At 33.1% G+C, this 27755-nt stretch overlaps 2 protein-coding genes across 3 annotated transcripts in view; one reads left to right on the top strand and one right to left on the bottom strand.

Moving 5' to 3' along the window:
- The first annotated feature begins 16528 nt into the window (after nt 1-16528).
- LOC126726564 (probable inositol transporter 2) lies at nt 16529-21960 on the top strand. Its single transcript, XM_050431831.1, has 6 exons — nt 16529-16797; nt 16906-16976; nt 19405-19740; nt 20061-20168; nt 20267-20869; nt 21017-21960. Exons 1-6 carry the CDS (start codon nt 16665-16667, stop codon nt 21500-21502), a joined length of 1737 nt encoding a protein of 578 aa, XP_050287788.1. The 5' UTR covers nt 16529-16664; the 3' UTR covers nt 21503-21960.
- Nucleotides 21961-24768: 2808 nt separating this feature from the next.
- LOC126726566 (50S ribosomal protein HLP, mitochondrial-like) overlaps nt 24769-27755 on the bottom strand; it is a 94063-nt gene continuing 91076 nt past the window's right edge. The window contains exon 2 of one of the 2 annotated variants that reach the window (XM_050431833.1): nt 24769-25318. In XM_050431833.1, the coding sequence (XP_050287790.1) occupies nt 24892-25318 (427 nt within the window). In that variant the 3' untranslated portion in view covers nt 24769-24891. The remainder of the gene's footprint in view (nt 25319-27755) is intronic. The other variant, XM_050431835.1, reaches the window with a different exon arrangement.

Genomic DNA, 27755 nt, shown 5'->3' with positions numbered 1-27755 from the left:
TTTTCAAAATTTACTTTAATCTTTTAACTTTACTTTCATTTATTTAAATCCTTTAAGTTTCAAGTTTATTCAATTAATAAGACATATCCGTCAATCTTTGTTAAATGTTGCAGTTAATTGTTCAATTTTTTAATTTTTTTGTTCAAATTTTTAAATTTAAAAAATCCAATTAATTATTAAAATTATTTTCTAGATTTTTTTTTTAAAAAAATTAATAGAAGTTGACAGAGAGGCCTTAATTAAATAAACTTGAAAATTAGATAACTAAAATGAATGAATGCAAAATTAGAGGACTTGAATGAATTATGATGAACTTAGAGCATAAGTTTTGCAATTTAGCCTTTAGTTTATTTAGTTTATATATAACTTTTTAAAATTATATTTACTTAGACAATTATATTTTTTTCCTAACTCCAACTTATTTTTTAAGTACAATAATCTAATGAAAAATACTCTCACAAACGAAAGAGGGAAAAGGAGAGAAAGAAAACGAGGGAACAAACTAAGAAAGAATAAAAATTGTGGAGGTAAGTAAAAATAAAAAATTTAAACATATAGTTGGTGTGGGACTAAAGAATTGATGAATAAATTAAGGCCGAAATACACGGTTGGTCCATAAAGTTCGGACACAAAGTATTTTTGAATCTTCAAGTTGTAAAAATAAGATCTATTACTCATTCTATCAACTTCTATTTAGTTATTTTCGAAAAGAAAAAAAATTCTATTAGTTTCTTTACTTTATGTGTCTAATGGGGCAGTGGCTTGACAACATTTTTATAATTAAAAAATTACGCATCGAACACATAAAAAACAAGTTTTTTTCCCAAGTTTTATTTGGATAACAACCTCATTCTTTATTGTCACACCAAGGTAGACCTTAGCAATCGTATCTTAATAAGGACCATATAGAAGTATCACTCTAGATAGAGGTAGCACTGCATCACTGAATCTATTACCAATTAAACTCTTAGCATCTGTGAAGTGTGAACCCCAGCAAATAATTTACCCATAAAGCAGCTTTATTTATGTTTTTAACACAGGAACAAATTGCTGACTTCTTATTTCTCCCTCCCTTACTAGTTTCAATTTACGGATTAATTGATTTGGGGAAAGACTCAAATAAAACCTAGCTTGTTTATGATGTGTAAATTGTAAAATTTATATATTTTTTAATGATAAAAAAAGGTCTTCATGTTACTTTTTTTTTTTTTTTTTTTTTAGAATAGTAAGAATTTTAACACACACATATGGGGAAAGGAGAGAAAGTCTTAAAAAAACTGAGAATGGTGTATATTCAAAAGAGGAAAATTATTAGGTACTCCCGGAGTACCATAAATGCGTATTCCCTCCTTTTACATGAATGGTGGTCCTCTTACATGAATGGTGGGTCCTACCATGAATTTAATTAGTGGGACCGACCATTTATGTGAGAAGATGGAGTATACATTTATGGTACTCCGGAAGCACACAATAATTTCCCTTCAAAAGAGTCTAACTCTTAGATATATAACACAAGTTTTAAATATCTTTAACTCACACTCATTTTCTGATGTAAGATTAACCCAATGTTTTTTCTTTTGAGAATACTGAGTATTTTAATACGCGTGCACACACACACACCCACAAGGAAATGTGAGAAAATCTTAAAAAAACTGATAATGATATATATCCAAAAGGGTCAAGTTGTCATGTCACTTAAAGATGCTATTTTGTTACTTTATTAGAAACATAGGCAAGGAAACTAACAGGAATTAACAAAATGAATACTTATGCTGTTATGAATATGAATAGCTATTCGATTATTTGGTCTAATTTTTTTCTATTACATGGAAATTGGAATTGTTATTCATTTAAGGAATAGTTTTCTGCATATGCAATAGCTATTGAATCGTTTGGTTTGATTTTTATTACATGATTAAATAATTATTCCTTAAATTGAAGAATAACTATTCTTCTCTAAAAGGATTGTACTAATAGTTATTCCTTAATATATGTGTGTGTTTATAGTAGATTTAAAAATTATTATATTTTCAAAAATACAAATTATCTCTATTTGCATAATAATTAAAATAATTACGTTTCCAAGAACTTATCCAAAAAGAAATTATGTTTCCAAGAATATAGCTCAGTGGTTTTATTCCTATAATTATCATTCCATGTACTAAACATTAACTTATCAATTATGATAAGATATTTTTTTTTTTTGAGAAACATGATAAGATATTTTTTAGAAGTGCTACTACGTCCACAATATTTTCATAACAAATCATATGTAGTAAGTTGTTATTAATTATAATTTGAACCCACAATTGAAATCACATTTTTTTTCCACCAATAACAATCAGTCACATAAGATTTGTTTTAAAAATATTGTGAAAATATTGTAGACATTGTATATGTATAGGCTTTGCCATCCATTCTTTAGATAGTCTTTTTTTTTTTTTAAATCGGGATTGGGTCATTATTACGACACCTAGAATCATGGTTTCTTTCAAAGAAAATGCTAATATCTTTAGACTAATACTACAATCACAAACTATTTTACAACATTTTTACAAACTATTGTTGTGAGCAACTTTTTATTGGTTTTCATCTAGGCTCATTACTAACAACACTTTTTTATTTACCAATAATCACTCAGCACATCAGTAATTTGTAAAAATATTATAAAATAGCTCTAGTATTACTAAATATCTTTGATGTATATCTCATACGTTACGAATGAAAATAATCTATCATATTCTTATTAGTGTTTCACACTTTCACTTTGTGTGACATTAATTGTAGTATATCATGTACATTTAAGTCAGTTAAATTTATAAGGGGTTTCTCAAAGAGGTATATATATATATATATATATATATATATATATATATATAAAGAGATTATAATTGATAGAGTATATAGAATAATACTTGTAGTGGGAGTTTAGGTTTAAACGTTTAACCTTTTTTTTTTTTTTTTTTGATCTGAAATACTGCAACCTTTTATTAATACTAAGAAATCAAGGTTACATTATATAAAAGAGTTTGTTCAATAAAACAAGGGTTCTCTTCTAGCCAAACAGAAAAATTTGCAATGTCTTGAACATGCTTCGCTAGAAGATGGGCCAATCTATTCCCCTGCCGCCATGTATGGACAAACTCTACCTGGCGAAAATCATTGATAGCAGATAAAGCACAGCACACAATGGCAGCAACAGATGATGGTGGTGGAGAAATTTCCTTCAACGCATTATCAAACCCAACGAATCTCCTTCGAGGATAAAATCCTGAATAAGCAGGTCCCTTGCAAATTGCAATCCGACCTGATAAAATATCCTACTTTCCACGGCTTTAATATTTTTTTATATTTTTGGGAATAGAAGATAGAAGAAAATAAGTTGAAGTGGCCCACTTAGAAAAAAGAAAAAAGTATTGTTCCCTAGATCTCATCGTTATTTGATCCAACTCTTTGCATCGACACTTGAATAAATTTGATTCTCATAAATAAATAAATTAATTAATTAATTAAAAAAAAAAAAAAAAAACTTGAATACATTTGGGATCTGATTTGATTTTATAGCCACCTTACTAAAAGCTGATAAAATTGCACGGATGATGTGATCGATGTCAGTGTGTCACAGAATATTTTGTCAATTGAAATTAGATTAGACTCCACATTACCTCGTACTTCTTTAGAACACGACACTACAATAATAACGTATGCTTGGTACATGAGTTTAAATACGTATTTTTAGTTTTTAAATAACATTATATATATTTTTATACATTTTTTTACTCACACATATTTCTAAAAAATATAAATAACGAAATTTCCAACTTTGATTTTATTATTAAGGATTAGACTCAACACAGGTGCAAATAATAATACCTTTTTATTGAATTTTTTTTTTTTTAGTGTTATAACGCTTAAAAGTGATATATAAATAATATTATGTATTTTTTTTTAGAGAATAAAGTAAGATAACGTGAAATAATGTTTAAAAATAAGATAGGGAGCTGTAAAAATCTAAAACCTAATGGGACATTTGAATTTATTGATTGGAATAAGAAGTGTGATTAGTAAAAAAAAATTTAGATTTGAACAAAAGAAAGATTATGTGGATGGTGATTTGTGATAACAGTATAAGATTTGGATAACAAAAATTTTGAAATGTCTTAAAAAATTAAAAAAAAAAAAAACCATAGAAATTTTGGAATAAGAATGAATGGTTTTTACGTGAGGTAGTGGGATCTTTTTTTTTTGGAAGAAGTAATTTTGTATTTTTTTTTAAATAAAGATAATTGAAGTATTTGAATTCAAATAGATAGCAAATACAGATAGGAACCAAACTTTTTTTTTTTTTTTTTTTTGAGAATGAAGACTACTTCTTTTATAAAAATATCAGCTGGAATCAGCAAAAAGTACATCATATAGGTGTGATGGAATATCCTCCACCCATACTGACAAACCTCTAACATGTCTAGCATGTTTAGCTAGATTATGGGCTACTCTATTACCGGTCCTACATTCATGGGAAAATGCAATAGATTTATTGGTAACTAGAGTGGATTTAGCAGACTCAAGAAAATGCAATAGATTTTTTTTTTTCCTTTTGTATGTGAGATTTTTTTTTTTTTTGTTTTTTTTTTTGAGAAGGGTTTTTGCATATGAGATAATATTACTATTTTAACATTTTTTTTTGTAAGAAAAAAAATTATACTAAAAAATATGTTATTTCTAAATTTATATGAAAATATTTTGATACACTAAAAACTGAAAACGAAACATGAAAATCCTCTCGTTAATAGTAAAGATAGATTATTAATTAATATAATAGATAGACAATTCAATACCGACAACGCTGAGGCTCTTTTTTTAGTCCAAAGCGATAGAGAACACGATGAGTATTACCTTTCAACGTTTCCTACTAAGAAAAAAGGGTCACTCAATCCAAAAAAAAAAGGGTCACATCCATTAATTTCTCACTATACTAGTCCAAAAAAATTCATTAAACTACTAATTTTAGCGGATTTGCTGTATATAAAAATTGAGTACATCAATTTTGACAAATATTTTTTTAGCCTACCATTTGAATTAATTAAGTCAGACTTTCGATTTGTATATATTTTTTTCTTTACATTTTTCTTTAAAAAATAATTTCCCCTCGGCCATTTATTTTACATGGCTCTCAATTCTCAAGTTACGTGTAACATTAAGACAGTCTTTTTATTTTCTTTTTTCCTTTTTTTGATGGGAAAGACAGTCTATTTATATACTTGCAAATATCAAGTTTTACTCTCCCACCCAAAATTCGCTTTCACTAATAATTTCAAGGTTTTTTTTTTTTTTTTTCTTTTCTTTAAAATATATGAGTAATGCTATAGTTACAAACTATTTCACAATATTTTCATAAACTGTTGTTGTACCCCACTACTAATATCAAGTCAACTTTTCATTTACCAATAATCCCTCATTACATTAGTCATTTGTAAAAATATTTATAAAATAGTTTTTTTTTTTTTAGAAATTTGTAAAATAATTTGTATCTCTAACATTACTCAAAATATATATATGTGTAAGGTCTTTTATAAGAAACCTTGGGTATTCTTATTTTATCCAAAGGCCCTTTATATTTTATTTTATTTTTTAAAATTTTGGGGCCCTAGCCTATTCTTTTTCTTTAATTTTGTTTAATCGTAATTTTTATTATTTTACTTAAAGGGGCTGATACCTATACTAGGGGAAATCCTATTGACATTGGAACTTTGTGTTTCCCTACTCCCCAAAAGGCCAAACTATGATCGAATTGAAAGATATTAATTATAATTAAGTTTTTTTTTTTTTTAGCTCGTTTTGGTAGTTCATCTCTTTTCTTTTTCTTTTTTTATTTTTTATTTTTTTATTTTTTATAAACTTGCTAGCCCATCTCTTCTTTTATAGTTTTAATGACTAGTTTTTATTTGGTGGGACTTTTCGTGGTTTTATAATAGTATTTCAGCTTTTAAAAAGCATAAAGTATCGTACAACTCGTCTGATAATAAGTGTTTAGTAGTCACTTTTTGAGAAACGACCTAAAATAGCTTCTGAAATAGATTTCAACTTTTTTTACGATCTATCCCACTTTACAACAAAATCGACTAAAAATGTATCATTTTATGTCAATAATATATAGTTTTCTTGATGAGTGCAATGATTGATGTACCTATTAAGAGAGTATATTATATGTAGTATAATTTATCCCACCATCTCTTAAAAGTTACCATGACTTTTGAGTGGAGTTGTGGTGTGTTTTTGTGTTAGAACCCCTTTCCCTCTCCTGTGTGTGTTTGTTTCTCAAAAAAAAAAAAAAAAAAAAAAAGAATCTAATGGGTCAAATAGTATTGGAAAATAAATAAATAAAAAAATCAAATAAACAACAATCCTATTAATGGGCGTCTAAAGGAAGTGATTACGATTGAGTTTTTTTTATTATTATAAGTAGTTTTCTAGGTGCGGTTGAGCATGATATATTAAAAAATACATAGGTTTACTTCTTTTTGTTATTTTTCAATGCAATGTGGGCCATTAGATTCCTCCTTAATAGTGCAAAGGCATCATTTAACAAAAACCGTAAATAAATATTTCTTTAATTGAATGTTGTTCAACTCCTCCAAAAAAGCTTATCGATTATAATAAAATAGTTAATATTAATTAATGCACTAAGACACTTGTTAACTGCACTCATAATATATCTATATATCTATATGTATGTGTAGATTATTGTGCTTCTATGGGAATATTCAAGCATTTCATGGAATGAGGCTTTTCTTTTCTTTTTTTAGAGGGTCCAAGTATGAAAAAAAAAATTAAGAATTAAAAAAAAACTATAGTTGAAAATTAAATTAATATATGAAAAGAATAACATCTATTCAACATTAACAAAATAATATATTGTAAGGACACGATTCGTGACGACCCGTAACAGTGTTGGGTTCGGACGTAAAAAGGCCCAAACAATATCATTTGTAGAGCGTGAGTTTGAAAGGTTAGGCCTTAGTCACCAAACGGTGGGTTTTTTATGGTGTTCATACTTGGTTAGGTCGTTTTCGTCCTAGGAGTCTTTCTCCTGGAGGCGGGTTGGGAGGCTCTGATTTTTGGCCATTTTTCCCAGCCAGCCAACCCTGGATTGCCTACCTTTCCTTTTATACTAGCATATGTTCCTTATCCTTCGTCCACGTGTAGGATCGACTTTTTCACGACTGATACTTGTCCCATTAGCCCATATCCAAAGTGGTTGAGGGTAGTTGTAAAAGCTGGGGAGTATGGTTCTGTCAGGTGCAGAGTATTGAATGGCAGTAAGGGCAGCTTTCCCTGGTCGTTTACACTTTCCAGCGTATCCTTCTCTATTGACTGAGATATTTTTAGATTTTTTCCAAGTTGCTCCTATACCGTTTTTGCCCTTCCATTTAGTGAGACCTCGGACATACCGAGGACTAAATCGTCCTCGGCTGTGCCCCAAGACCATTTTGTACTCGTATTACCGAGCCTGGGTTATAACCTTCCTCGGCTCGGGCCTTGGGCCCCAATGAATAAACGGGCTAGGGCCTCAAATCATTGGGCCCCACAATAGCCCCTTAAAATCCTACTGTCCGACCTCTTGGTTGGAGAGGAGGGTTTTGATAATGCTAAGCCTTTATTACGGCTCGTTTAACTCTGTCCTTCATTAATGTTGGTGTCTCTTCATCTACCTAAGAAACATTCCGGGCTACGAGACATTCCTCTGAATTCATTCATGACGCGTTCTTGCCGTTTGATTATCCAAAACACGCCTTTAATGATTTCCCTTTACGAGACCATTCAAATTCGACGGTATTTGACGGTGTGGGGAAGTGGAACGGGTATATTCTAGTTTACAGGTTTTCTTGGAAATCTGGACAGATTAATTGCCTCTTGCTTTGCCTTTCATATAAGAAGAAAGGCATGAGGTTATTTCTTTCATATAGAGACCCCTTTAATCCTTCTGAAACCAGAAACCCTTAGCCACCCCCAGAGTTTACCTTATCTGTTAGTTACACCTTAAATTGTGATACGTTCAAGATAGGAGTGAGTAATGAAGGAACCATACCCTTCTCAGAAATACCATATTCTTATGAAGCTAAAAATGGCTCGGTCAGGGCAGGGATGGCATAGACTCAAGATATTTCTCACCCTCCTTTCAGCCAAAATCCAGAGCAGGGGCTCGTCGCGTCAAACTTTCGGCGCGACTGAGCTGGGGTCACCTATTATCAGTACCAGCCGCTCTCTTATGAGCATATCTAACATGGCGCTAGCGTGTTAAGAGTCAGGACCGACGCAGGGACAAAGTATCCCCGCTTCTTCCTCTCTTCCTTCACTGGTGCCACCTTTTACCACTCTTTCTTCTTCTTTCCACCACCAGATCCATCCTGGTGCTTTTCCTTCTTCCTCTTCTTCTCCTCCTTCTTTCTCTTCTTCTCCTCCTTCTTTCTTTAAAGAAGGTCCTCCTCTCAATATGAGCACTATTGGGGCAAAATTTGGAAGGACTTCGGAGACGAGTTTAAAAAGACATCTGATTGTTTATTTGTCTTATTGCTGTTATTTGTTTTTTTTTGTTTATTGTTTTTGTAATCCACCTTCTGTATAGGCTTGTTTAAGCCCTTCTTTGTACATTGTAATACCTCTTTATATTAATAAAAATCGTTATTGCTTTATTTCACATGTTCTATCTCTTTATTTCTGAAACAGTTACGCCGTGAATAGACATACTATCTTGTGAATTCTTTTTATTTTTACACTTTGACCGATGTCTAGGGCCGAAATCCTAGTTAACAAAAAGATCTTACTCTGTGTTTATTGAAACTATCCGACTTAATAATACTGAGTAGAACAAATGATACTTAGGGGTGAAACCCATATTAAGAAGAAAAAGACAGGATATTATGATGAGCTTATTGGGGCGGTCTGGCACAATACCGCCGACCTGAGAGCACAATACTTAGGGCCGAAATCCCTTATTAAGAAAAAAGGCACTATTATGAACTTACGAGTGTTGTTCGGCACAATAATACCGACTTGAACAAATGACACTTAGGGTCAAAACTCTTGCTAAGGAAAAGATATAATCATGGATTTAATAGAGTTGTTTGGCACAATAATGCCGACCTGAGAAAACAACACTTACCCCAAAATAGCCGAGATGACATTTGAATGCTCGGTGGGGTGTAGGAGGCAATCATCCGAAGACATATAACCCAAAAATGAACAGCCCCTCCAGGTTGCTGAGTAATAGGGTGTTTCACCATCTTCCTAACAACTTTCATAGCTTTAACCTTTTTCTGGTATTTGAGCCGAGGATTGAGCAACTTAGAATTTTTATTAAGTAGCCGACCTTTCCATAAGTTTGAGTCCGAGGACCATGCAAGACCTTGGTTCTGTCCAAAACTCAGTTTTGTCATCTAAGTAGTTGGTTTCCCCATAGGTTTGAGTCTGAGGACCATGCAATACCTTGGTTCTGTCCAAAACTCAGTTTTGTCATCTAAGTAGTTGGTTTCCCCATAAGTTTGAGTCCGAGGACCATGCAATACCTTGGTTCTGTCCAAAACTCAGTTTTGTCATCAAAGTAGTTGGTTTCCCCATAGGTTTGAGTTCGAGGACCATGCAATACCTTGGTTCTGTCCAAAACTCAGTTTTGTCATCTAAGTAGTTAGTTTCCCCATAGGTTTGAGTCTGAGGACCATGCAATACCTTGGTTCTGTCCAAAACTCAGTTTTTGGCATGGGGCCTTGGCTTTAGGGGGATTGGCTCCTCGGCCAAGCCCCTGGAACCATCCATGCGATTGACGTTACAAAGCGTAGCCCTTAGTCAAGAATCATAGCCCCTAGTGGAACTCTACGCTAGAACACTATAATCGGCTGTTAAAAATGACAAGGGAACTGTCTCGAACTACCGTCTATGCCAACACACAAGCCTTCCCCACAGACGGCTCCAATTGTAAGGACACGATTCGTAACGACCCGTAACAGTGTTGGGTTCGGACGTAAAAAGGCCCAAACAATATCATTTGTAGAGCGTGGGTTTGAAAAGCTAGGCCTTAGTCACCAGACGGTGGGTTTTTCGTGGTGTTCATACTTGGTTAATTCGTTTTCGCCCTAGGAGTCTTTTTCCTGGAGGCGGGCTGGGAGGCTCTGGTTTTTGGCCATTTTTCCCAGCCAGCCAGCCCTGGATTGCCTACCTTTCCTTTTATACTAGCATATGTTCCTTGTCCTTCGTCCACGTGTAGGATCGACTTTTTCAGGACTGATACTTGTCCCATCAGCCCATATCCAGAGTGGTTGGGGGTGGTTGTAAAAGCTGGGGAGTATGGTTCTGTCAGGTGCAGAGTATTGAATGGCAGTAAAGGCAGCTTTCCCTGGTCATTTACACTTTCCAGCGTATCCTTCTCTATTGACCGAGATATTTTTAGATTTTTTCCAAGTTGCTCTTATACCGTTTTTGCCCTTCCTTTTAGTGAGACCTCGGACATGCTGAGGACTAAATCGTCCTCGGCTGTGCCCCAAGACCATTTTGTACTCGTATTACCGAGCCTGGGCTATAACCTTCCTCGGCTCGGGCCTTGGGTCCCAATGAATAAACGGGCTAGGGCCTCAAATCATTGGGCCCCACACACACACATATATATATATATATAAAATGATTTTTTTTCCTAATATTGTTTTACTCAACCATTTGTGATTTATCAAAATATGAAATTTAACATTCTTTAGATTGCAAAAATTATCTATGATTGATTCTCTATTAAATGTCTCAACAATTTTACTTTCAATATACAAATCAAAGATCCATTAAAAATCATCTTTAATTTATTGAGAATTTTTTTTAAATAATATTCACAACTAAAAATAATTGTTTAATAATTCCAGTAAAAACTAGAAATATATATAGAAATACAACCATTCTATAAAGGAAATAGCATAAAATGCAAAAATAAAAGTCATATTTATTATCATTATATGTTAAATATTCTTCTTTTTATAAAAATGGTTAGTGTTGCCAAGCATGTTTTTTCTTAAATAAACATCCAAACACAGAGACAAAATAAATAAATAAATACCCAAAAACAATCTTTTAGTTTTTTTTTTATTAATTTTTTTTATAGAGTTCAACATATGGCGTTCGCTTCTAATGGTTGTGTTTTTTTTATCATCAGACAAAGATATCAATTAGATGTTGGTGTAGGCAGTTATTAAAACCCAGATTACTTATTCAACCATTAAAAATTTAACTAGTTGAACTAATTGGAATTCACAACAATTTTTTAGTTAGAACTAAACAATACGCTCTTATTCCAGTTAGTTCAACTGGTAAAGTCTCTGATGGTTCCATAAAAGATCTGAGGTTCAATCTCTGCCTAAACCAAAAACTGATTGGTGTCTTGGTTTGATGATAAAGAGCTATCATCAGGAGCGGACGCCATAAGTGATAAGTTGAAAATCTCTCTCAAAAAAAAAAAAAAAAAAACCAAAAACCAAAATTTCAAAATCTTAACTTTTGGTCCCAAATATCAAACATCCAACTATAATGCTAAATACATATTATCCAAGTGGCCATTAAAAAAAAAATTGGGATATCTTTCAAATATATATGCTTTAAAAAATAGATACGTTTTTGGGCGCCCTGGCTATAAAAGTGGCCCCGCCACTAATGTAAGTACCAATCGAATATTGCAAGATGTTTTATACTCCCACCCACCAAAGAGATACAAATCGCTAATTGGCAAGTCTTTTCTGTCACATATTAGGTTCGATTAAACCATGATTATAGAGTCTGTCTTTTCATTTGGACCATCATTTTATTTTCATTTTTTACATGATAAAGTGCCTCAACGATTGCTTAGTTGCCAATATGTTCAAACAAACACATTATATATGCAGATGAAAAGTAATTGTCTTAGTGACTAATGGGATAAAACCCCATCAGGTCAAAGTTTTATAAATTTTAGAATTCTCCATTCCCTCAAGGCCTCAATTAAAACATGGGGCTAACACAATGTATGCATGTGACTTATTTCTCTGGTTGTTACGTTTCTTCTTATTATTTATTTATTTTTTTGATATTGTTCTTCTTCTTATTATTTGACTTTTAAAAAAGAGATCAATTCAGGTCATTTTTTAGACAAAGCTTATCAGCCTCCATGCTTCTCACTAATCACTATAATACAGTATGAAAGGATCTCCAATACTTTAATCTAGGGCGGGTTTCCTATTTCTGTCCCCACCCCACTCTCACTTCAGGGCTGGTTTTTTACCCCTCCCCATTCTAGTAGATACTCATAGGTACCCATCCCACCACTCTCAATTTTTTAATATATATAATTTATTATAATTTTATTTTAAATACATATATAATTTTATTTTAAATACATAAATTAAAACTCATAAAATATTTTTTATATTAAGAAAAAAAAAAGTTCCAGCATTACAAAACATTCTCAAACATAATCATACAAACATTCAAGTATTAAGAAACTCAGAAACAATTCAAATATAATAGTATAACAAATAAAAAATATAAAAATATAAATTCCATAATATAATATAAAACAAATCATTAATTTAAAGTTTGAAAGCTACAAACACATATATATGCCTTATAAAAAAAAACCAACAAAAAATGTTGTTTAATAGTTTAAATATAGGGATAATTACAGTAAACCCACCTGAGGTTAGGCCCGTTTACACTAAGCCTACCCGTGGTTCAAAACTTATCACTTTGCCCACCTGAGGTGCCTTCCGTTAGGGATCTGTTACCCACCTCTCCGTTTGCCGTTAGAAAAACACATTTTTAAAGAAAAACAAACATAACAAAGATCAAAAAGTTAGGACTTTTTATTGCTTAAGAACTTGTTTGAGAACAAAACACAGGAATAGCACAGATCAAATGCTATTCCTGATTAAAAGTGATATCATTGAGCATTTCTTTTTTTATTTTTGATTTTTTTTATAGATCTCTCCAACTTTTATTCAAACCAAACCAAACCTCAAAAAAAAAAAAAAAAAAAAATTCCAAATCCCAGAAAACACAAGCAACAAATCCAGAAAAAAATCATATCTCGCCGAAGCGATCTCGCGACGACGTGATCTCGCCTTCGCGAGATCGCCCGGCGAGATCGCGATGTTGATCGCGATCTCGCGACGCTTCGCAAGATCGCGCCGTCGATCGCGATCTCGATCCGTCGCGATCTCGCGACGGCGCGCTCTCGCGTTCGCGAGATCGCGATCAACGTCACGATCTCGCGACGGCGCGCTCTCGCGTTCGCGAGATCGCGATCAACGTCGCGATCTCGCGACGGCGCGCTCTCGCGTTCGCGATCTCGCGCCGTCGATCGCGATCTCGATCCGGGGCGATCTCGCGAAGGCGAGATCGCGCCGTCGCGAGATCGAGACGTTGATCGCGATCTCGCCGGCGCGAGTTCGCGACATTGATCGCGATCTCGCCTTCGCGAGATCGCGCCGGCAAGATATGATTTTTTTTCTGGATTTGTGGCTTGTGTTTTCTGGGATTTGGAATTTTTTTTTTTTTTTTTTGGGTTTGGTTTGGTTTGAATAAAAGTTGGAGAGATCTATAAAAAAAACAAAAATAAAAAAACAAATGCTCAATGATATCACTTTTAATCAAGAATAGCATTTGATCTGTGCTATTCCTGTGTTTTGTTCTCAAACAAGTTCTTAAACAATAAAAAGTCCTAACTTTTTTATCTTTGTTATGTTTGTTTTTCTTTAAAAATGTGTTTTTCTAACGGCAAACGGAGAGGTGGGTAACAGATCCCTAACGGAAGGCACCTCAGGTGGGCAAAGTGATAAGTTTTGAACCACGGGTAGGCTTAGTGTAAACGGGCCTAACCTCAGGTGGGTTTACTGTAATTATCCCTTAAATATAAACAAGGCAAGTGCAAAGTGAGTATTAGGAAAATTGTTAACCCTCATTCCCACCTTATTTGCTATGCAGGGAAGGTAAAAACCTGTCTATTAAAGGTGGGTGAGGTACATACTTGTGGGGGGCGGGTTTAAATTGTCCTTCCTACTTTAAAAGTGTAGTACATAAGAGTTTAGGGTTTTCTCAACTAAACCAATCCATTTTATACTTAGATGAGCTAATGGGCCACCCTACATGGGCTTTTAATAACGTGGCTTTATGTTAATTAAATCAAAAATAAATTTTAGTAACTCCTTACTAAAATAGTCAGACTTGACAATTTACATAATAAATTTTTATTAAATCTATCTTAAGATGATGTTTCATGTCTTTAATCGAATGGATTGAGAATAATGTTCCCAACATGCTACATGTGATTACTAATGTTTTGACAGTGCAAAATCTCGCTTCGGTATACATCATAGTAACTAGCAATTATTGTGAGATTATTGGTTCAAGTAACAATAGTTGGTAGAACACAAAAATCTCACAATGGTCCATTTTAGTGTGTCTTAAACACTTGAGACATACTAACATATCAATAAAAAGTTTCCACTTGCATGATCAAAATAGATCATCATAATTGACCAGTTATGGTCTTTGTAGATAAATTGCCCTATTTCATCACCAACCACAAATTAGGGTTAATGAGTTTACAAAAAACTTATGATTTAAGTTTTCTCTATGTGAATCTTATTCTCATACCTAAATTGCATACAATACTCCCTAAGGACTACACTAAATATCCAAAAAACTCATGCCCAAACAGTCTTGGGAAATAACACACTTTAATTAATCAAGGAATGTCACGCATATTACACTTAAAGGCATATATAATTCGATAGTTATAATAGGGAAACGAGGATTCAAAACTTTTAGAATGTTTTCACCGTAAATATAAAAAAAAGTCTCAACCAAAGAAATGACAAGACTCTTAACAAAAATATATATTATTTTAAACAGTCAAAATTTGGTATGAAAAAAAGAAAAAGAAAAAGAAAAATAATTGTTAGTCAAGTGATTGGTCTAGTGACCCAATTCAGCACATGAAATTATGTTTTCTATCTTTTTCTTTTTTCTCACCCCTAATTTTTTATTTTTTATTTTTTATTTTTTGGTTTCTCTCACATGTAATTACTGTTATGCCTTTTTTATTTTTGAGAAGGATTACTGTTTTCTCTTAATGTATATATAGTCTTTATGAATACTATACTTTCTTTCTTTCTTTTTTTTTTTTTCTTTTTTCTTTTTCTCTTTTTCTCTTTTCTATTTAGCAAAAGGTTAGGGAAAATGTACTATATACTATCACTCCGTTTTTTATGGGTTTAGCTTACTTCCAAAATTTTTAGAACTAATTTTAGTTAAAAAAAAAGTACTAGAGGTAAGCCAAACTCGTTTGTTTTAGTACTTTTTAAACTAATTTTAGTTAAAAAAGTATTGGAGATAAGTCAAACCCGTTTGTTTGAGTACTTTTTTAACTAATTCTAGTTAAAAAAGCACTGAAGGTAAGCTAAACTTTGTTTTGATGTAAAGATAATTTTCAGTGTTTTTTCAGTATTTGGTAGCATAAAAAAAAATAAGTTAAAGGAAAACTATTTTTAGTCAACAGAAAAAAAAAAAAAAAATTGCTTATTTTAAGAGATTATTTTCCATTAAAATTTTTTGTAAAACAATTCTATCTCACAACAAGTTAAATAAGTGAAATTAAGAGATTATTTATCAACTTATTTAAAATTGCTACTAAACATATACAAATAAGATAATTTTATAGAAAATAATTTTTTTTTTTTAAATAGCCCACTTTCTTGAAAACATTATCGCTGAAAATGCTAATACACGCGGTCTCAAAAAAGATTTTTTTTTTTTTTTAAATAATCTTTTTGGAACGGCCAAAATTCCATGAATGAATGATTGAATTCCATAAAATAAAATAAAAACATGGAACTTTATGGCATCATCAAGGATAGAGAAATCTGCACTTGTAAAGTAAAGTCATCACACGCGCTAGATAATCGGGAGGTGATTGGCGAATGAATACGATTTATACAGAATCGCTATTATCACCTCATGTGAGTAACCACGTGCTTCTACTAGTCTACAACATACATGTTGGTAGTCTTGACTTTTGCCAAACAATCTTTTCTGTTTTTTCTTCTTTATTTCTTTTTTTATTACTCTATATAAATAAAGTAATAAATTTCTTTCCTTTTTTTTTTTTTGCTAATATTAGTAGTAATTTTTAATTTTTTTTTTGTTTTTGCTAATATTGGTAATTTTTTAATTCTTTTTGGTATGGATTAGTGCCAACTATTAATTGGTTCTTTTAATAGTTCTTATCCAATTATGAATATAAATGTAAAATATTTGAAAATCATTATCATCAATATTCAATAAGACAATTCCTTTATTAGAGGATGACTTTTCCCTTTTAAACCCTTTTCACTTTCCGAATCTCTCTCTCTCACATGACACAAAACACAAAACAACAAAATACGCACGTACCCCAATCAAACTCTCACCTTATATTTATTGACACTATCCTCACCTCTTTTCATTCACACACACACTCTCTCTCTCTCTCTCTCTCTCTCTCTCTTATAGTTGTACTCTGTTTTTTTTCCTTATCTCTCTGGTTCTTTTTTTTTTTTTCTATGAGAAAAAGAATACTCAGTCTTTCTTAAAAAGACAGTCATCACAAGGAAGAAGAAGAAATGGAAGGAGCGATACCTACGGCTGATGCATCAGCTTTTAGAGAATGCTTTTCTCTAGCATGGACAAACCCTTATATTCTTCGTCTAGCTTTCTCTGCTGGGATTGGTGGCCTTCTCTTTGGCTATGACACTGGTATATATATAATTCTCTCTCTCTCTCTCTCTCTCTCTCTTTGGGTATCTATGTATGTGTTTGTGTATTTTCTAAACATGTTTTTTTTCATCACTTTTTGGTGTGCAGGAGTGATATCAGGAGCTCTTCTTTACATTAGAGATGATTTCAAGGCGGTGGATCGCGATGTTTTCCTGCAGGTGATTTATCTACTACCAAATATATATCACATAATCTATGCATGTCTTTGAATATATCTTCATCTTTTCCTTGTTAATTTTATCCAGTTTCTAAAAGCCTCTCACATATATGATAAATAAATGTTCCTATTTGTTTTTCCTAATATATATACATATAATAAATATTTATTTATTTATTTACCTTTACAATGGCCAAATTACCCTTAACAAGTTCATTATTATTATTATTATTGATGTAGAACTTATATTTTTTCTAACTTTTCCATTTTTTTTTACCATAACTTTTCCATTCTTATATGTAAACCTGAATTCATGAAAAAAACTAAAAAAAAGTGGATAAAAAAAAAATAAGAAATCTTTTTTTTAATATAAAAAATACCTGATATAATAATTGAGTCGTTTGGTGAAGTTCAGATTCATGGATGTTTGAAATGTTGTTTGGACTAATCCACCAGGTATGATTAATGCTTTTTTCCTCACTTGTCGTGTTCGAGGCGTGTGATCAAACTTTGGTCATAATTAAATATATTAAAAAAATTGGAGAAGTCCGTGTTTTTTTGGGTAACATAAAATTTGGAGAAGTCTCTATTGAAAAGTCTTTGTTCAGTCCCAAGCATGGTATCCAAAAAAAAAAAGTCCCAAGCAAATCTTTTCCCTTCTTTTTTTTTTTTTTTTTTGGTAAGTCTTTTTCGTTCAATTACTTTTATTTTTTATTTATATTTTTGCTCTTTATTATGGATAAGAATCCATAGATATAGTAAATCAAAAAAAAAAAAAAAAAGATCTTCGTGACAATAGAAGAGATTTAAGGATTAAATTCCACCTACACTAAAACCGATGTCACGAAAAGCCACAAACTAAAACAGAAAATTTTATTGTATGTATCTTAAAAATAATAATAATAAACTAGAGTTAGTTTGACAAGTGTTGTTTGTTGTGAGGTCAGTATGTTGACAAGTGTCAAAACATGGTTGAGCATGACACTTTTAGTCTTTGACTTCACTTAATCCAACAAGACCTTTGCTCTTCCAATAAAACAAGAAGAAATTGGACCTAGAATATTTGGGTCAGCTCAGCTTTATTTTTTATGGGCTTTTACAGGCCCTTCACAACTGTGAAGGTCCCTTCGGCTCAAATTCTATCCATGAATCTATAAAATTAGTTTTTCAATTTTTACGCAATAACACTTTTTTTATTTTTTTTTATTTTTTTATTTTTTTATAACCAATATTATACTAATGAAAGGTGCTACATTAATAATATTTTTACAATAAATTATAAGTGGTTAGTTATTATTAATTCAAATTTGAACTTAACACTAAGATTACTTTTTTGCCTCAATAATAACAACCAGTAACAACTTGGCATCTAGGAATTTTTGTAAAAATGTTTTAAAAATATTATGGATATATAATTTCTCTTATATTAATTAATCTGCAGTATTCTGTTAAAATTTAACTAATTTCTATTTAAATTTTGTTGCTGAATTTCAAAAATCATAAATTTACTCAATGATTTTGGACTATGTGGCATCTCCACTCTTATTAAACAAGGGACTGAAGTGAAATCACAAGATTCAATGATGTAATAAGGGTCTTGTTAATGGATATTTTTAAGGCATTTGTTAATAGGTTATTTTAGGACAATTTTGATACCGCTTTTTGGGAAAATATAAAAAGCTATCAAAAAAATTAATTAATTATTTTTTTCTTATAAAAAGTTTCTAAAAATATTTCCTTAACCAATACTCTTCCATTAGCTTTTCCCATCTAATAATTCCTATTAAAATGTTTTAAAAAATCCAAAGTTTTTTTTTTTCTTTTATATAATCTTTTTTAATTTAAACCAAGAAATTTAATCTCAAATCATGGTGTATATATGTTGGGGGTGGAGGGTTAGGGGATTTGTAGTAATATACTAATATATAGTTATCTAAAAAATATATAAAACAGAACATGAACTTTGTTTCTCCAAAAAAAAAAAAAAAAAAAATCAAACTTTTTGCTAACCTCATAATATTGTGCCATGTAAGTTTTTGAGGTTTCAATATCTTACACGTCATTATTTTATTATGTTTTTTTAATTAGATATAAATATAAATTATATTCCATTTTTAAACCCTCTATTAAAATTTTTATCAAATCATATCTTATTTAAACATTAGAATATATAGTTCCATATACAAATATAATCATAATAAATAATAACTATACTAGTTCTATATAAAAATTTAAAAAAAAAAAATACTAGTATTAATTAATTACCTTAATTATTGAATTTCATATTTTGCATGAGTTATCAATTAGTTATTTATTTATTTGTTTGTACTTAGCAGGTTCAAAATTAAAAATCCATATTGTTACTAATTTGTGAAACTAAAATGTATATTAAGTTATTAACTGTGTTTGGTGACAACACATATGTATAGGAAACTATAGTGAGCACGGCACTTGCAGGAGCAATTGTTGGAGCTGCTTTTGGTGGATGGATGACTGATCGCTGTGGAAGGAAACCTGCACTTCTCCTAGCAGACTTTTTGTTCTTTGTTGGAGCTGTGATCATGGCTGCTGCCAATGGCCCGCCTCTTCTCATTGTTGGACGTGTTTTTGTTGGACTTGGTGTTGGAATGGCATCAATGACAGCCCCTTTGTACATCTCTGAAGCTTCCCCAGCCAAAATTCGCGGTGCCCTTGTTAGTACCAATGCATTTCTTATAACTGGGGGCCAGTTCCTTTCCTACCTTATCAACTTGGCCTTTACCAGGGTAAGCAAGCAAATGCGGTGGTAAATTTTAAAGTTAGGAGTGCTTGGATACTCATTCACATTTCGCCAACTTGCATTGAGTTCGATATAGCATTTCAAAATACTAGTGGTGGTTGTTCTATTTGGAGACACATAAAAAATTGGGCTACTAATTATACTGAACTTCTCCTTTGTTATTGTAATTGTGTTAGCAAAACAGTATAATTTTGCTATTTCAACAGTTATTTTGCACTCTACAATCAGTTTTTCATTTTCATATATTGTAATGCTTGTACTCTAGGCAGATGAAAAAGATGTTAACTTGTGTGTTTTTCTGTATAGGCTCCAGGAACATGGCGCTGGATGCTTGGAGTTGCAGGACTTCCTGCTTTGTTGCAGTTTTTCTTGATGATATTTCTTCCGGAGTCACCCCGTTGGCTATACCGCAAGGTTCCTCTCTCATAAACTAGTTGTTTCATAGTCTTATATAATCAAACATATGCTTTGTTCGAATCAAAGATTGTTAACCGCGTCTTTTGAATTAACAGGGTAAAGTAGAAGAGGCAAAAGCTATACTGGAGAAAATATACCCAGCCCATCAGTTGGAAGAAGAGATGCGAGATCTACATGAATCTGTAGAAGCAGAGATTAAGGAAACAGGATCTGCTGGAAAGATTTCCTATAGTGAACTGTGGAAAACCAAAACAGTAAGAAGAGGACTAATTGCAGGAGTTGGTCTTCAGATCTTCCAGCAGTTTGTGGGCATAAACACAGTCATGTACTATAGCCCCACCATAATTCAGTTGGCTGGAATTGCATCTAATCAAACTGCACTCCTCCTCTCACTCGTCACTTCTGGCCTCAATGCTGCGGGCTCCATTGTGAGCATCTACTTGATTGACCGGACTGGGAGAAGGAAACTTGCTGCTTTCAGTTTGGCTGGTGTGGTAATTGCACTTGCGCTTCTATCAGGAATCTTTTACCAGACCACAACTCATTCACCAAAAGTGACACCAACTTTAACCTCTCATCTCAAAAATTACACCTGCCCAGCTTATAGTTCGGCTGCAAATGCTAATAGTTGGGATTGTATGAAGTGTTTGAAGGCTTCATCTCCAACATGTGGGTTCTGCGCCTCAGCTACTAATAAGGTAGATGTAATTTCATTGTGTATCCCTCTAGAAAGTATTATCTCAAATTCTAAATAACAGTGCATTAGAGTGCTACTACCTCTTTATGGTTCACTTTTTTCATTTTATTTATTCTCACCTAACTTTGTCTTTGTTATCCATTTACAGTTATTGCCAGGGGAGTGTGTGATCTCAAATAACACAGTGAAAGATGTCTGCGGTGGAGAAAATAGGCTTTGGTACACTAGGGGATGTCCAAGCAAAACTGGATGGCTTGCACTTGTTGGGTTGGCTCTTTACATCATATTTTTCTCTCCTGGAATGGGAACTGTCCCATGGATTGTCAACTCCGAGATCTATCCACTAAGGTATAGAGGCATTTGTGGTGGAATTGCTGCCACAGTAAACTGGACCTCAAACCTTATTGTGGCCCAGTCCTTCTTATCATTAACAAAAGCTATTGGGATTCCCTGGACTTTCCTCATGTTTGGGGTCATTGCTATTATAGGCGTATGCTTTGTTTTGATTTGTGTCCCAGAAACAAAGGGCCTACCAATTGAGGAGATAGAGAAGATGCTGGAGAATAGAGCTATTCACTTAAAGTTTTGGGAGAAAAGATCTGATAATTTGGAGAAGAATATCCAAATTCCCTGAAAAGTTCTATTTTGTTGAGCTTTGAGTAGGGAATCCTAATAATTGGATAATATTTTTAATTTTGCTAAACCTGGAAATTGGTCATTATAGTTTCTAATGGTACACTGAAATTCCATAAATTTACTTTGGTCAATTGTAGTGTGTTTCTCTCTCCAAAAAAAGAAAATAAATAAAAATTGTAGTGTGTTGGAAGAAGGACATCTATAGCCCCCTGATGGGTGGTACAAACTAAATTCGGATGAGACTTCTTGTGGGAACCCAGGCAAAGCGGGGGTGTTTTTTGTTGTGTTTGATTACCCGCCAAGCCCTGATATTTTGTATTTAGTTAATATAGATACTGTTGGCATGTATGTTAATAGGATAGCTGAAACTGATCTCACCTCTAGCGTGAGATAGGCTGTGTTTGTATTTCCTTTTAACCAAAAAAAAATAAAAAGATATCTATAAATTTACTTTTCCTTGGCCAAAGTGTTGGATGGGTTGAAATTTCATCTTATGCATGAAATAAACGAGTGTCCTTGTGCATACTATTTAGCTATTGCCTATTGCATATGAATGACACGCGACAAAACCAGTGGACCTCTGTCCACCCAAAATACTTCCTCATGACATGTTAGCTACTTATTGCATCTGTATACCCACATTGCTAAAATTCTTGTGCTGAGAACCGTTTGCACCAAAACAAGCTCCTATTGCATTGGATGCCTAAAGTAGACTATATCTTTATGTAACTAAAATAAAATGGACACGGCTTGTGTCCAGTAGAAATTTCCACTGGACACGTTGGATGGTGGACTATGGACACGTGTCCATCATATATAGACCTATTCTTTGCTAATAAGGCAAGCCAAGAATTACATGTTTTATTTCATATTAACTTTTTAGACATTTGCAATCTAATAAATTTTAGCATACTCTAGTATATAAAATTATTAGATATTATTTTCATATTATATATATATATATATATTTATATTCTTTGTTTAGTACATTGATGGTCTCGGAGGAGATATTTCATATTCAAATCCTAGATTTCTTAGAAAGACTAGAAGGTGTCAACCAATTAAATTACAAGACCATTGACTCAATTTTTTTGATTCATCATTAATCCCCAATATAAAATTACATAATGCACTCAATTACCAGTGAGAAGCACTTTGAATCAGAACTTATTTTTAGTTTACGATTTGTCAAGAAAATCTCATTCTTCTCAATCATTTGCTTTACTTATAGTAGATTTTACCAATTCTTTCTTTGTATTTTAATGTTTGGCTGCCACTGGAACATTAAGCGTGATTCTCCTTGAGCGTTAGGCACTTATATTTCAAACTCAGATTGAGGAAGGATTTGCTTGAGATGATTCCATGAACTTTTGAAACAAGCTTATAAATCATTTCTACATGTTAAATTGTTAATGTTCATATATTCAGAAATTTTCTATATAATTTTTAGTTTTAGGGATTTAAAAAAAGTGATTGAAATTTAAAATATATGACTCTCCTGACTTATTTACGGTAAATTAAATAATATTAAATTCTTCACATGCTTTATGCCAGAGGTTTTTTTTTTTTTTTTAATTTTTTTTTATTGTTAATGAGCTTTTTATGAGGTTATACTTAATAGGTAGATGTGAAAAGAACCAGGATCATGTAAATGACATTGTCCTAAAAACATTGAAATACTAAAGTTTGTTTGGTTGTCTTAAATATTGAAATCCAATGTCATTTAGTTCTTAAACAAAGATTTAAGAACTAAAGTTTGTTTGGTTGTCTTTGTATGAAGCAAAATAAAAAAATAAAAAAAAAATAATTTTCATAGGACAAAACATTATAAATAAAAGGCCTTAAATACATGAAAATACTTATAGTTTTTTATTTTTATTTTTTGCAATGTTCAATTATGTTAAAATAGACATGTTTAAAAGGGAAAATAAAAGGTATATAATAACTATGAAGTTTACAATTTGATGGTATAAATTTTGCCAAAGTAAATGATTATATTAAATTTTCTTTTGTTTAATGTTGTAATATAAGTACAATATTCATGTAAGAAGACATTAAGACAAGATAATTCTGTAATCCACACAAAAGCGCTAGGAACCATCTTTCTATTTAACCATCTTCCTTCCGTGAATCACATTGGTAACTCGCATTGTTTTGGGTGTGGTCATACAAAACAAGGCATGGAGCGAAATTTCTGGAACTTGCAGATGTCCTTCGTCTTCTTTGAGGGGCTCCACTGTGTCAAAATTCTCATCTGCTTCCTCCATCGTCTCTAAAATAAATATTTGCTGCTTCTTGCATCGATGCCCGGGGCCGAATTTCTCATCACAGTTATAGCACAACCCATTTTCTCTTCAAGCTTGCATTTCAACCCAAGAGAGTATCTTGAATGTTGGATTGGTTGTAGGTCGCAACCCAGTTGTAGGTGGGAAGGTGGGTTTGACTGGTGTTGGTGTGGGTAGTAAGGAAGGCTTGTATGAAGATGGTTGTGGCTAGGAAAATTTGGCAGGTGTTGGAGTGAAAATTGTGCGCTGCATTCTCTGTAATTTGTCTTCCTGTAATCGGGCTAGGCTTGTGGCATGAAGCAAGGTAGTGGGTCGAAATAGTTTAACTTCTAATCGTATCTCCTCCTTCAATCCACCCACATAGCTTCCAACTTATGCCCGTTGAGGCCATTGACGGACGCGAGCAGCTAGGTGCTCAAACTGCATTTGATACTCTCGTACAGTTCCAATTTGCTATAGCTTAGCAAGGGCTTCGTCAAAATCTTCAAAATTCGAAGGTCCAAATTGGATACACAAGGCACGAGTAAACTCCTCCCACTGCACATTTGGTTGAGACTGCTCATACCATTGATACCACTGCAAGGCTTCCTCCTGTAGGTGAAAAGATGCAAGAAGCACCTTCTTGCTGGCATCCGTCTTCTGATAGAGGAAAAATTGTTCAGCCTTGTAAATCCACCTAAATGGGTTCTCCCCATCAAAGTGAGGGAAATCCAAGTGTGAAAATCAGGTCTGTATGCTGCCATGATGTGTGTCGTGACTCTGATGTCTAGAACATTCTCCGATTTCATGATTTTGGTTAGTGGAACTATTGTCTCTGCCATTGTTGTTGCTGGGCTCATCGATTTGAATACCTTTTTCCTCCATAGCTCTGGTCATTTTGGCAATGGCGATGGTAAGGGCTTCCAGTCCTTCTTTCACGGTAGTGAATTCCTCTTTTTGAGACTCAAGTTGATGGGATGCAAAATCAGCCTTTCTCCTCATTAATAATTGCAGATAAATTTAGGCAAATTTGAAGAGTCCAACCAAAATAATATGCTAGATTTATCCAAAACTATGCCTATGTTAACAATCCTGCTCTTAGGAGTCCAGTGTACTCCATTCTTCATGCAATATGCTCAGCCAAAGTAAGAATCTTGACATGCTTTTTCTTCCTCAACTCATGAGGGACAAGCCCAAAAACTCTGGTGCCAATAGGCTGGCCTTGCTTGTCAACAAGTACCACAACATTATCATCAAACTTCACCTCACTGCCATTGCAACGACCACATCGCATGGCAGCATGCACAACCACACCATACACAACCTTTCCTTTCTTGACTTTTCCATTTGGATGGGCTTCCTTGACTGATGCAACTATTGTATCTCTCAATTTTGCACATTTCTTCCCCTTTAAAGCTTGTATGCACATCACCTTTTTTGCCCCTGAGTTGTCCACAACTTTGAGAATAGTCCTCATCTGAATGAAAGTCCTTCGTTGCTGTAAAATTGCAAAGAGAAAGATTAAGTTGATTAAGGTAAGAACAATGGACCTCCAATGACAGATCTTAGCAAAATGGATGTAAGGTTGAATTTAATCAACCATTTTGTTAGCTTTATTCCGTGCCAATTTGCTTGTAATTCAGCACTTAGAAACCTTGTATTTAGGTGGGAATCATGTAAGGATAGTGTGTAAGAGAGTGTGAAGAAATGCCCAAGAATGTGCACAGAAGCAGGGACTCGCGATTGGATCTCGCGACTGGCAAGTCGCCAGATGATGCACACGAGTGAAACATGCAGAGAAGTTGAACCATCATGCCAGCTGTAGCACTACAGGACAAAAATTCTAAACTAGCCATTCAGTTAGCTCGTGGCTTGGACTCACGACTCAGTCAAGTCGCGAGGCCAAGTCGCCAGTCCACTCTGTTTGGGAAAAACTAACTCTTCGCATTCCTTTCTCACTCCAGTATAAATACCCTTTATACCCACGAAATATATAGAGTTTCTAGAGAGCATTTTGAGAGAGAAACCCTAGAGAAAAATAAGATTGACTCATTCACAATCTTTACATAGTGACTCTTCAAATTCCGCAACTTTCACCCTCTCCATTGTTACATCCTTGAGAGGTTCTTTAGCTAAATCATTTTCTCACCATACTCATATCTATGAGAAGGCTTTTTGGTGCTTTGGGAAGCAATTCGGAAGGGACCAATTCATATTGGTTGATGCTATGGGCTATAGTGGAATCTGGTAAGCTAAAGAAGAAATAGGTTCGGCGTAACCTCGTTGGTGTAGGAGCTCGAAGGGCTTAGGTACACTGGGTAGATTAGGCTTGGATGGTCTTCTACTATTCATGTATTCCAACTTCATTCTTTAGTGGATTATTGACTGCTTAGAGGGCAGCGGAGAGGTTTTACGACGAGGGCTTTAGTTTCCTCTTCGATAACACATCGTTGTGTTGTTCTTGTGTTCACATCTTTCTTCTCTTAATCTTTGCCATTTAATTTTTGTTGTGGATGTGATTTTATCTGGTTTAGATTATGTTATCAATTCTGCTTTAGCTTATTTACATTTTCCGTACATACATTGTTTGTTGATAAGTTTGAATTGGTAATTTGTAATTTGGGGGTCTAAACGTTCAAGGGTGTTTTACCCACATATTGAACATTCAATGGACTTCTTAACCCTTTGTCAAAATCATATAAACTGCTCCACAAAAAGGTGTTATGAGCCTTTGTTCTTTCAAACAGAACGTATAATAGCTTCCTTCCAGCATTTTAAGGGAGATGGTTAAAGCAATTCTTCCTTTCAAGGCATAGAATGGTGCTAATTGGTTTTTGAACAAGTCAACTTGATAACCAACCTATATTCTATATTCTCTTAAAACTAATTTGTGTTCTCCAGCCCTGTCAGAATTCTACATTGAATTCAAGGAATCCAGATAGGAATTCCACTCTGATTCGGGAGGAGAAATCATTTCTCTAAAGAGGACGCTTGTACTGTTTACAATTCTAAGAGCATATTTTCTTACTGTCAAAAGGTTTGATTCCTCGTATATATTTGACGACAAAATTTCAAAAAAATGATGGTCTAAAAAGCCAAAAATTTATTGAAGTCAACAAGGTAATAATGCTTCTTCCAAACCATTAAGATTAGCAACAAGAAGAAAGTTACTTCACCAGCCTATCGGAAGCTCCACTTTAGTTTATCTCTTACTTTGCAAAATTACAAGAATAGCTTTAAATTTTGGACACCCAACTAATAAAAATTTCAAAGAATATTGCACAGGAAGCAAATCAAAATCTAAAAACAATTATTTTTCTATTTATCAGTAACTCATGCACTCCACAAGACTTGAACTAGAGATATCATCTGACACCCCATTCTTGTAAAGGCTGGAAGAGCCATTTGAACCAAAAGTCACTAATAGTGAAAAATCTTCAACAATCTCAACTACAATCTTACAAAATAAAAAACAACAACAATAACAGAAAAAGACACTGACTTAAGAGAAGGAATTGTTGCATGCCTCATGTGATGTGCTCAGAAAACCATACAATTTGTCATCAAGGCCCCCCAAAAATGAATGACCCATTAATATGCATTAAGCCAAACAGTTAAAAATAATAATAAATAAATAAAAAAACCCCAAAGTCAAGTAAATAAATTAACAAGGAAATGTTGGGAAATATTAGGAACCAATAAGGAATTGCAGCTCATTATAATCAACCATCATGGTCGTCATGGTAGAACGAGGGAGAAGCAAGTTCAATTAGGCATGATTAAGTTCAGATTCAATTATTTTAGTCCAAGGAACAAACTTAAGCATTGTCAATTCTATTAGGCCAAATATTTAATTTTATTAATAGTACACGTATTAGTATAAGATGTGGTAAATATTAATTTATTTTAAATAAGTTTGCCATGTCATTAACTGATTAATAATGGACTGAAGCCCTTAGGGAATGACAAGTGACCTCACATAATTGG

Source organism: Quercus robur, chromosome 5 (assembly GCF_932294415.1).
Source record: "Quercus robur chromosome 5, dhQueRobu3.1, whole genome shotgun sequence".
Lineage (NCBI taxonomy): Eukaryota > Viridiplantae > Streptophyta > Magnoliopsida > Fagales > Fagaceae > Quercus > Quercus robur.
This window is presented reverse-complemented; position numbering and strand designations above follow the sequence as displayed.

Excerpts from the sequence above, each read along its gene's own strand:
- LOC126726564 (XM_050431831.1), top strand. The coding sequence starts at position 16,665 with ATGGAAGGAGCGATACCTACGGCTGATGCATCAGCTTTTAGAGAATGC. Across the intron at positions 16,977-19,404 it reads ATCGCGATGTTTTCCTGCAG|GAAACTATAGTGAGCACGGC; the intron begins GTGATTTATCTA and ends ACATATGTATAG. Across the intron at positions 20,169-20,266 it reads CCCGTTGGCTATACCGCAAG|GGTAAAGTAGAAGAGGCAAA; the intron begins GTTCCTCTCTCA and ends TTGAATTAACAG.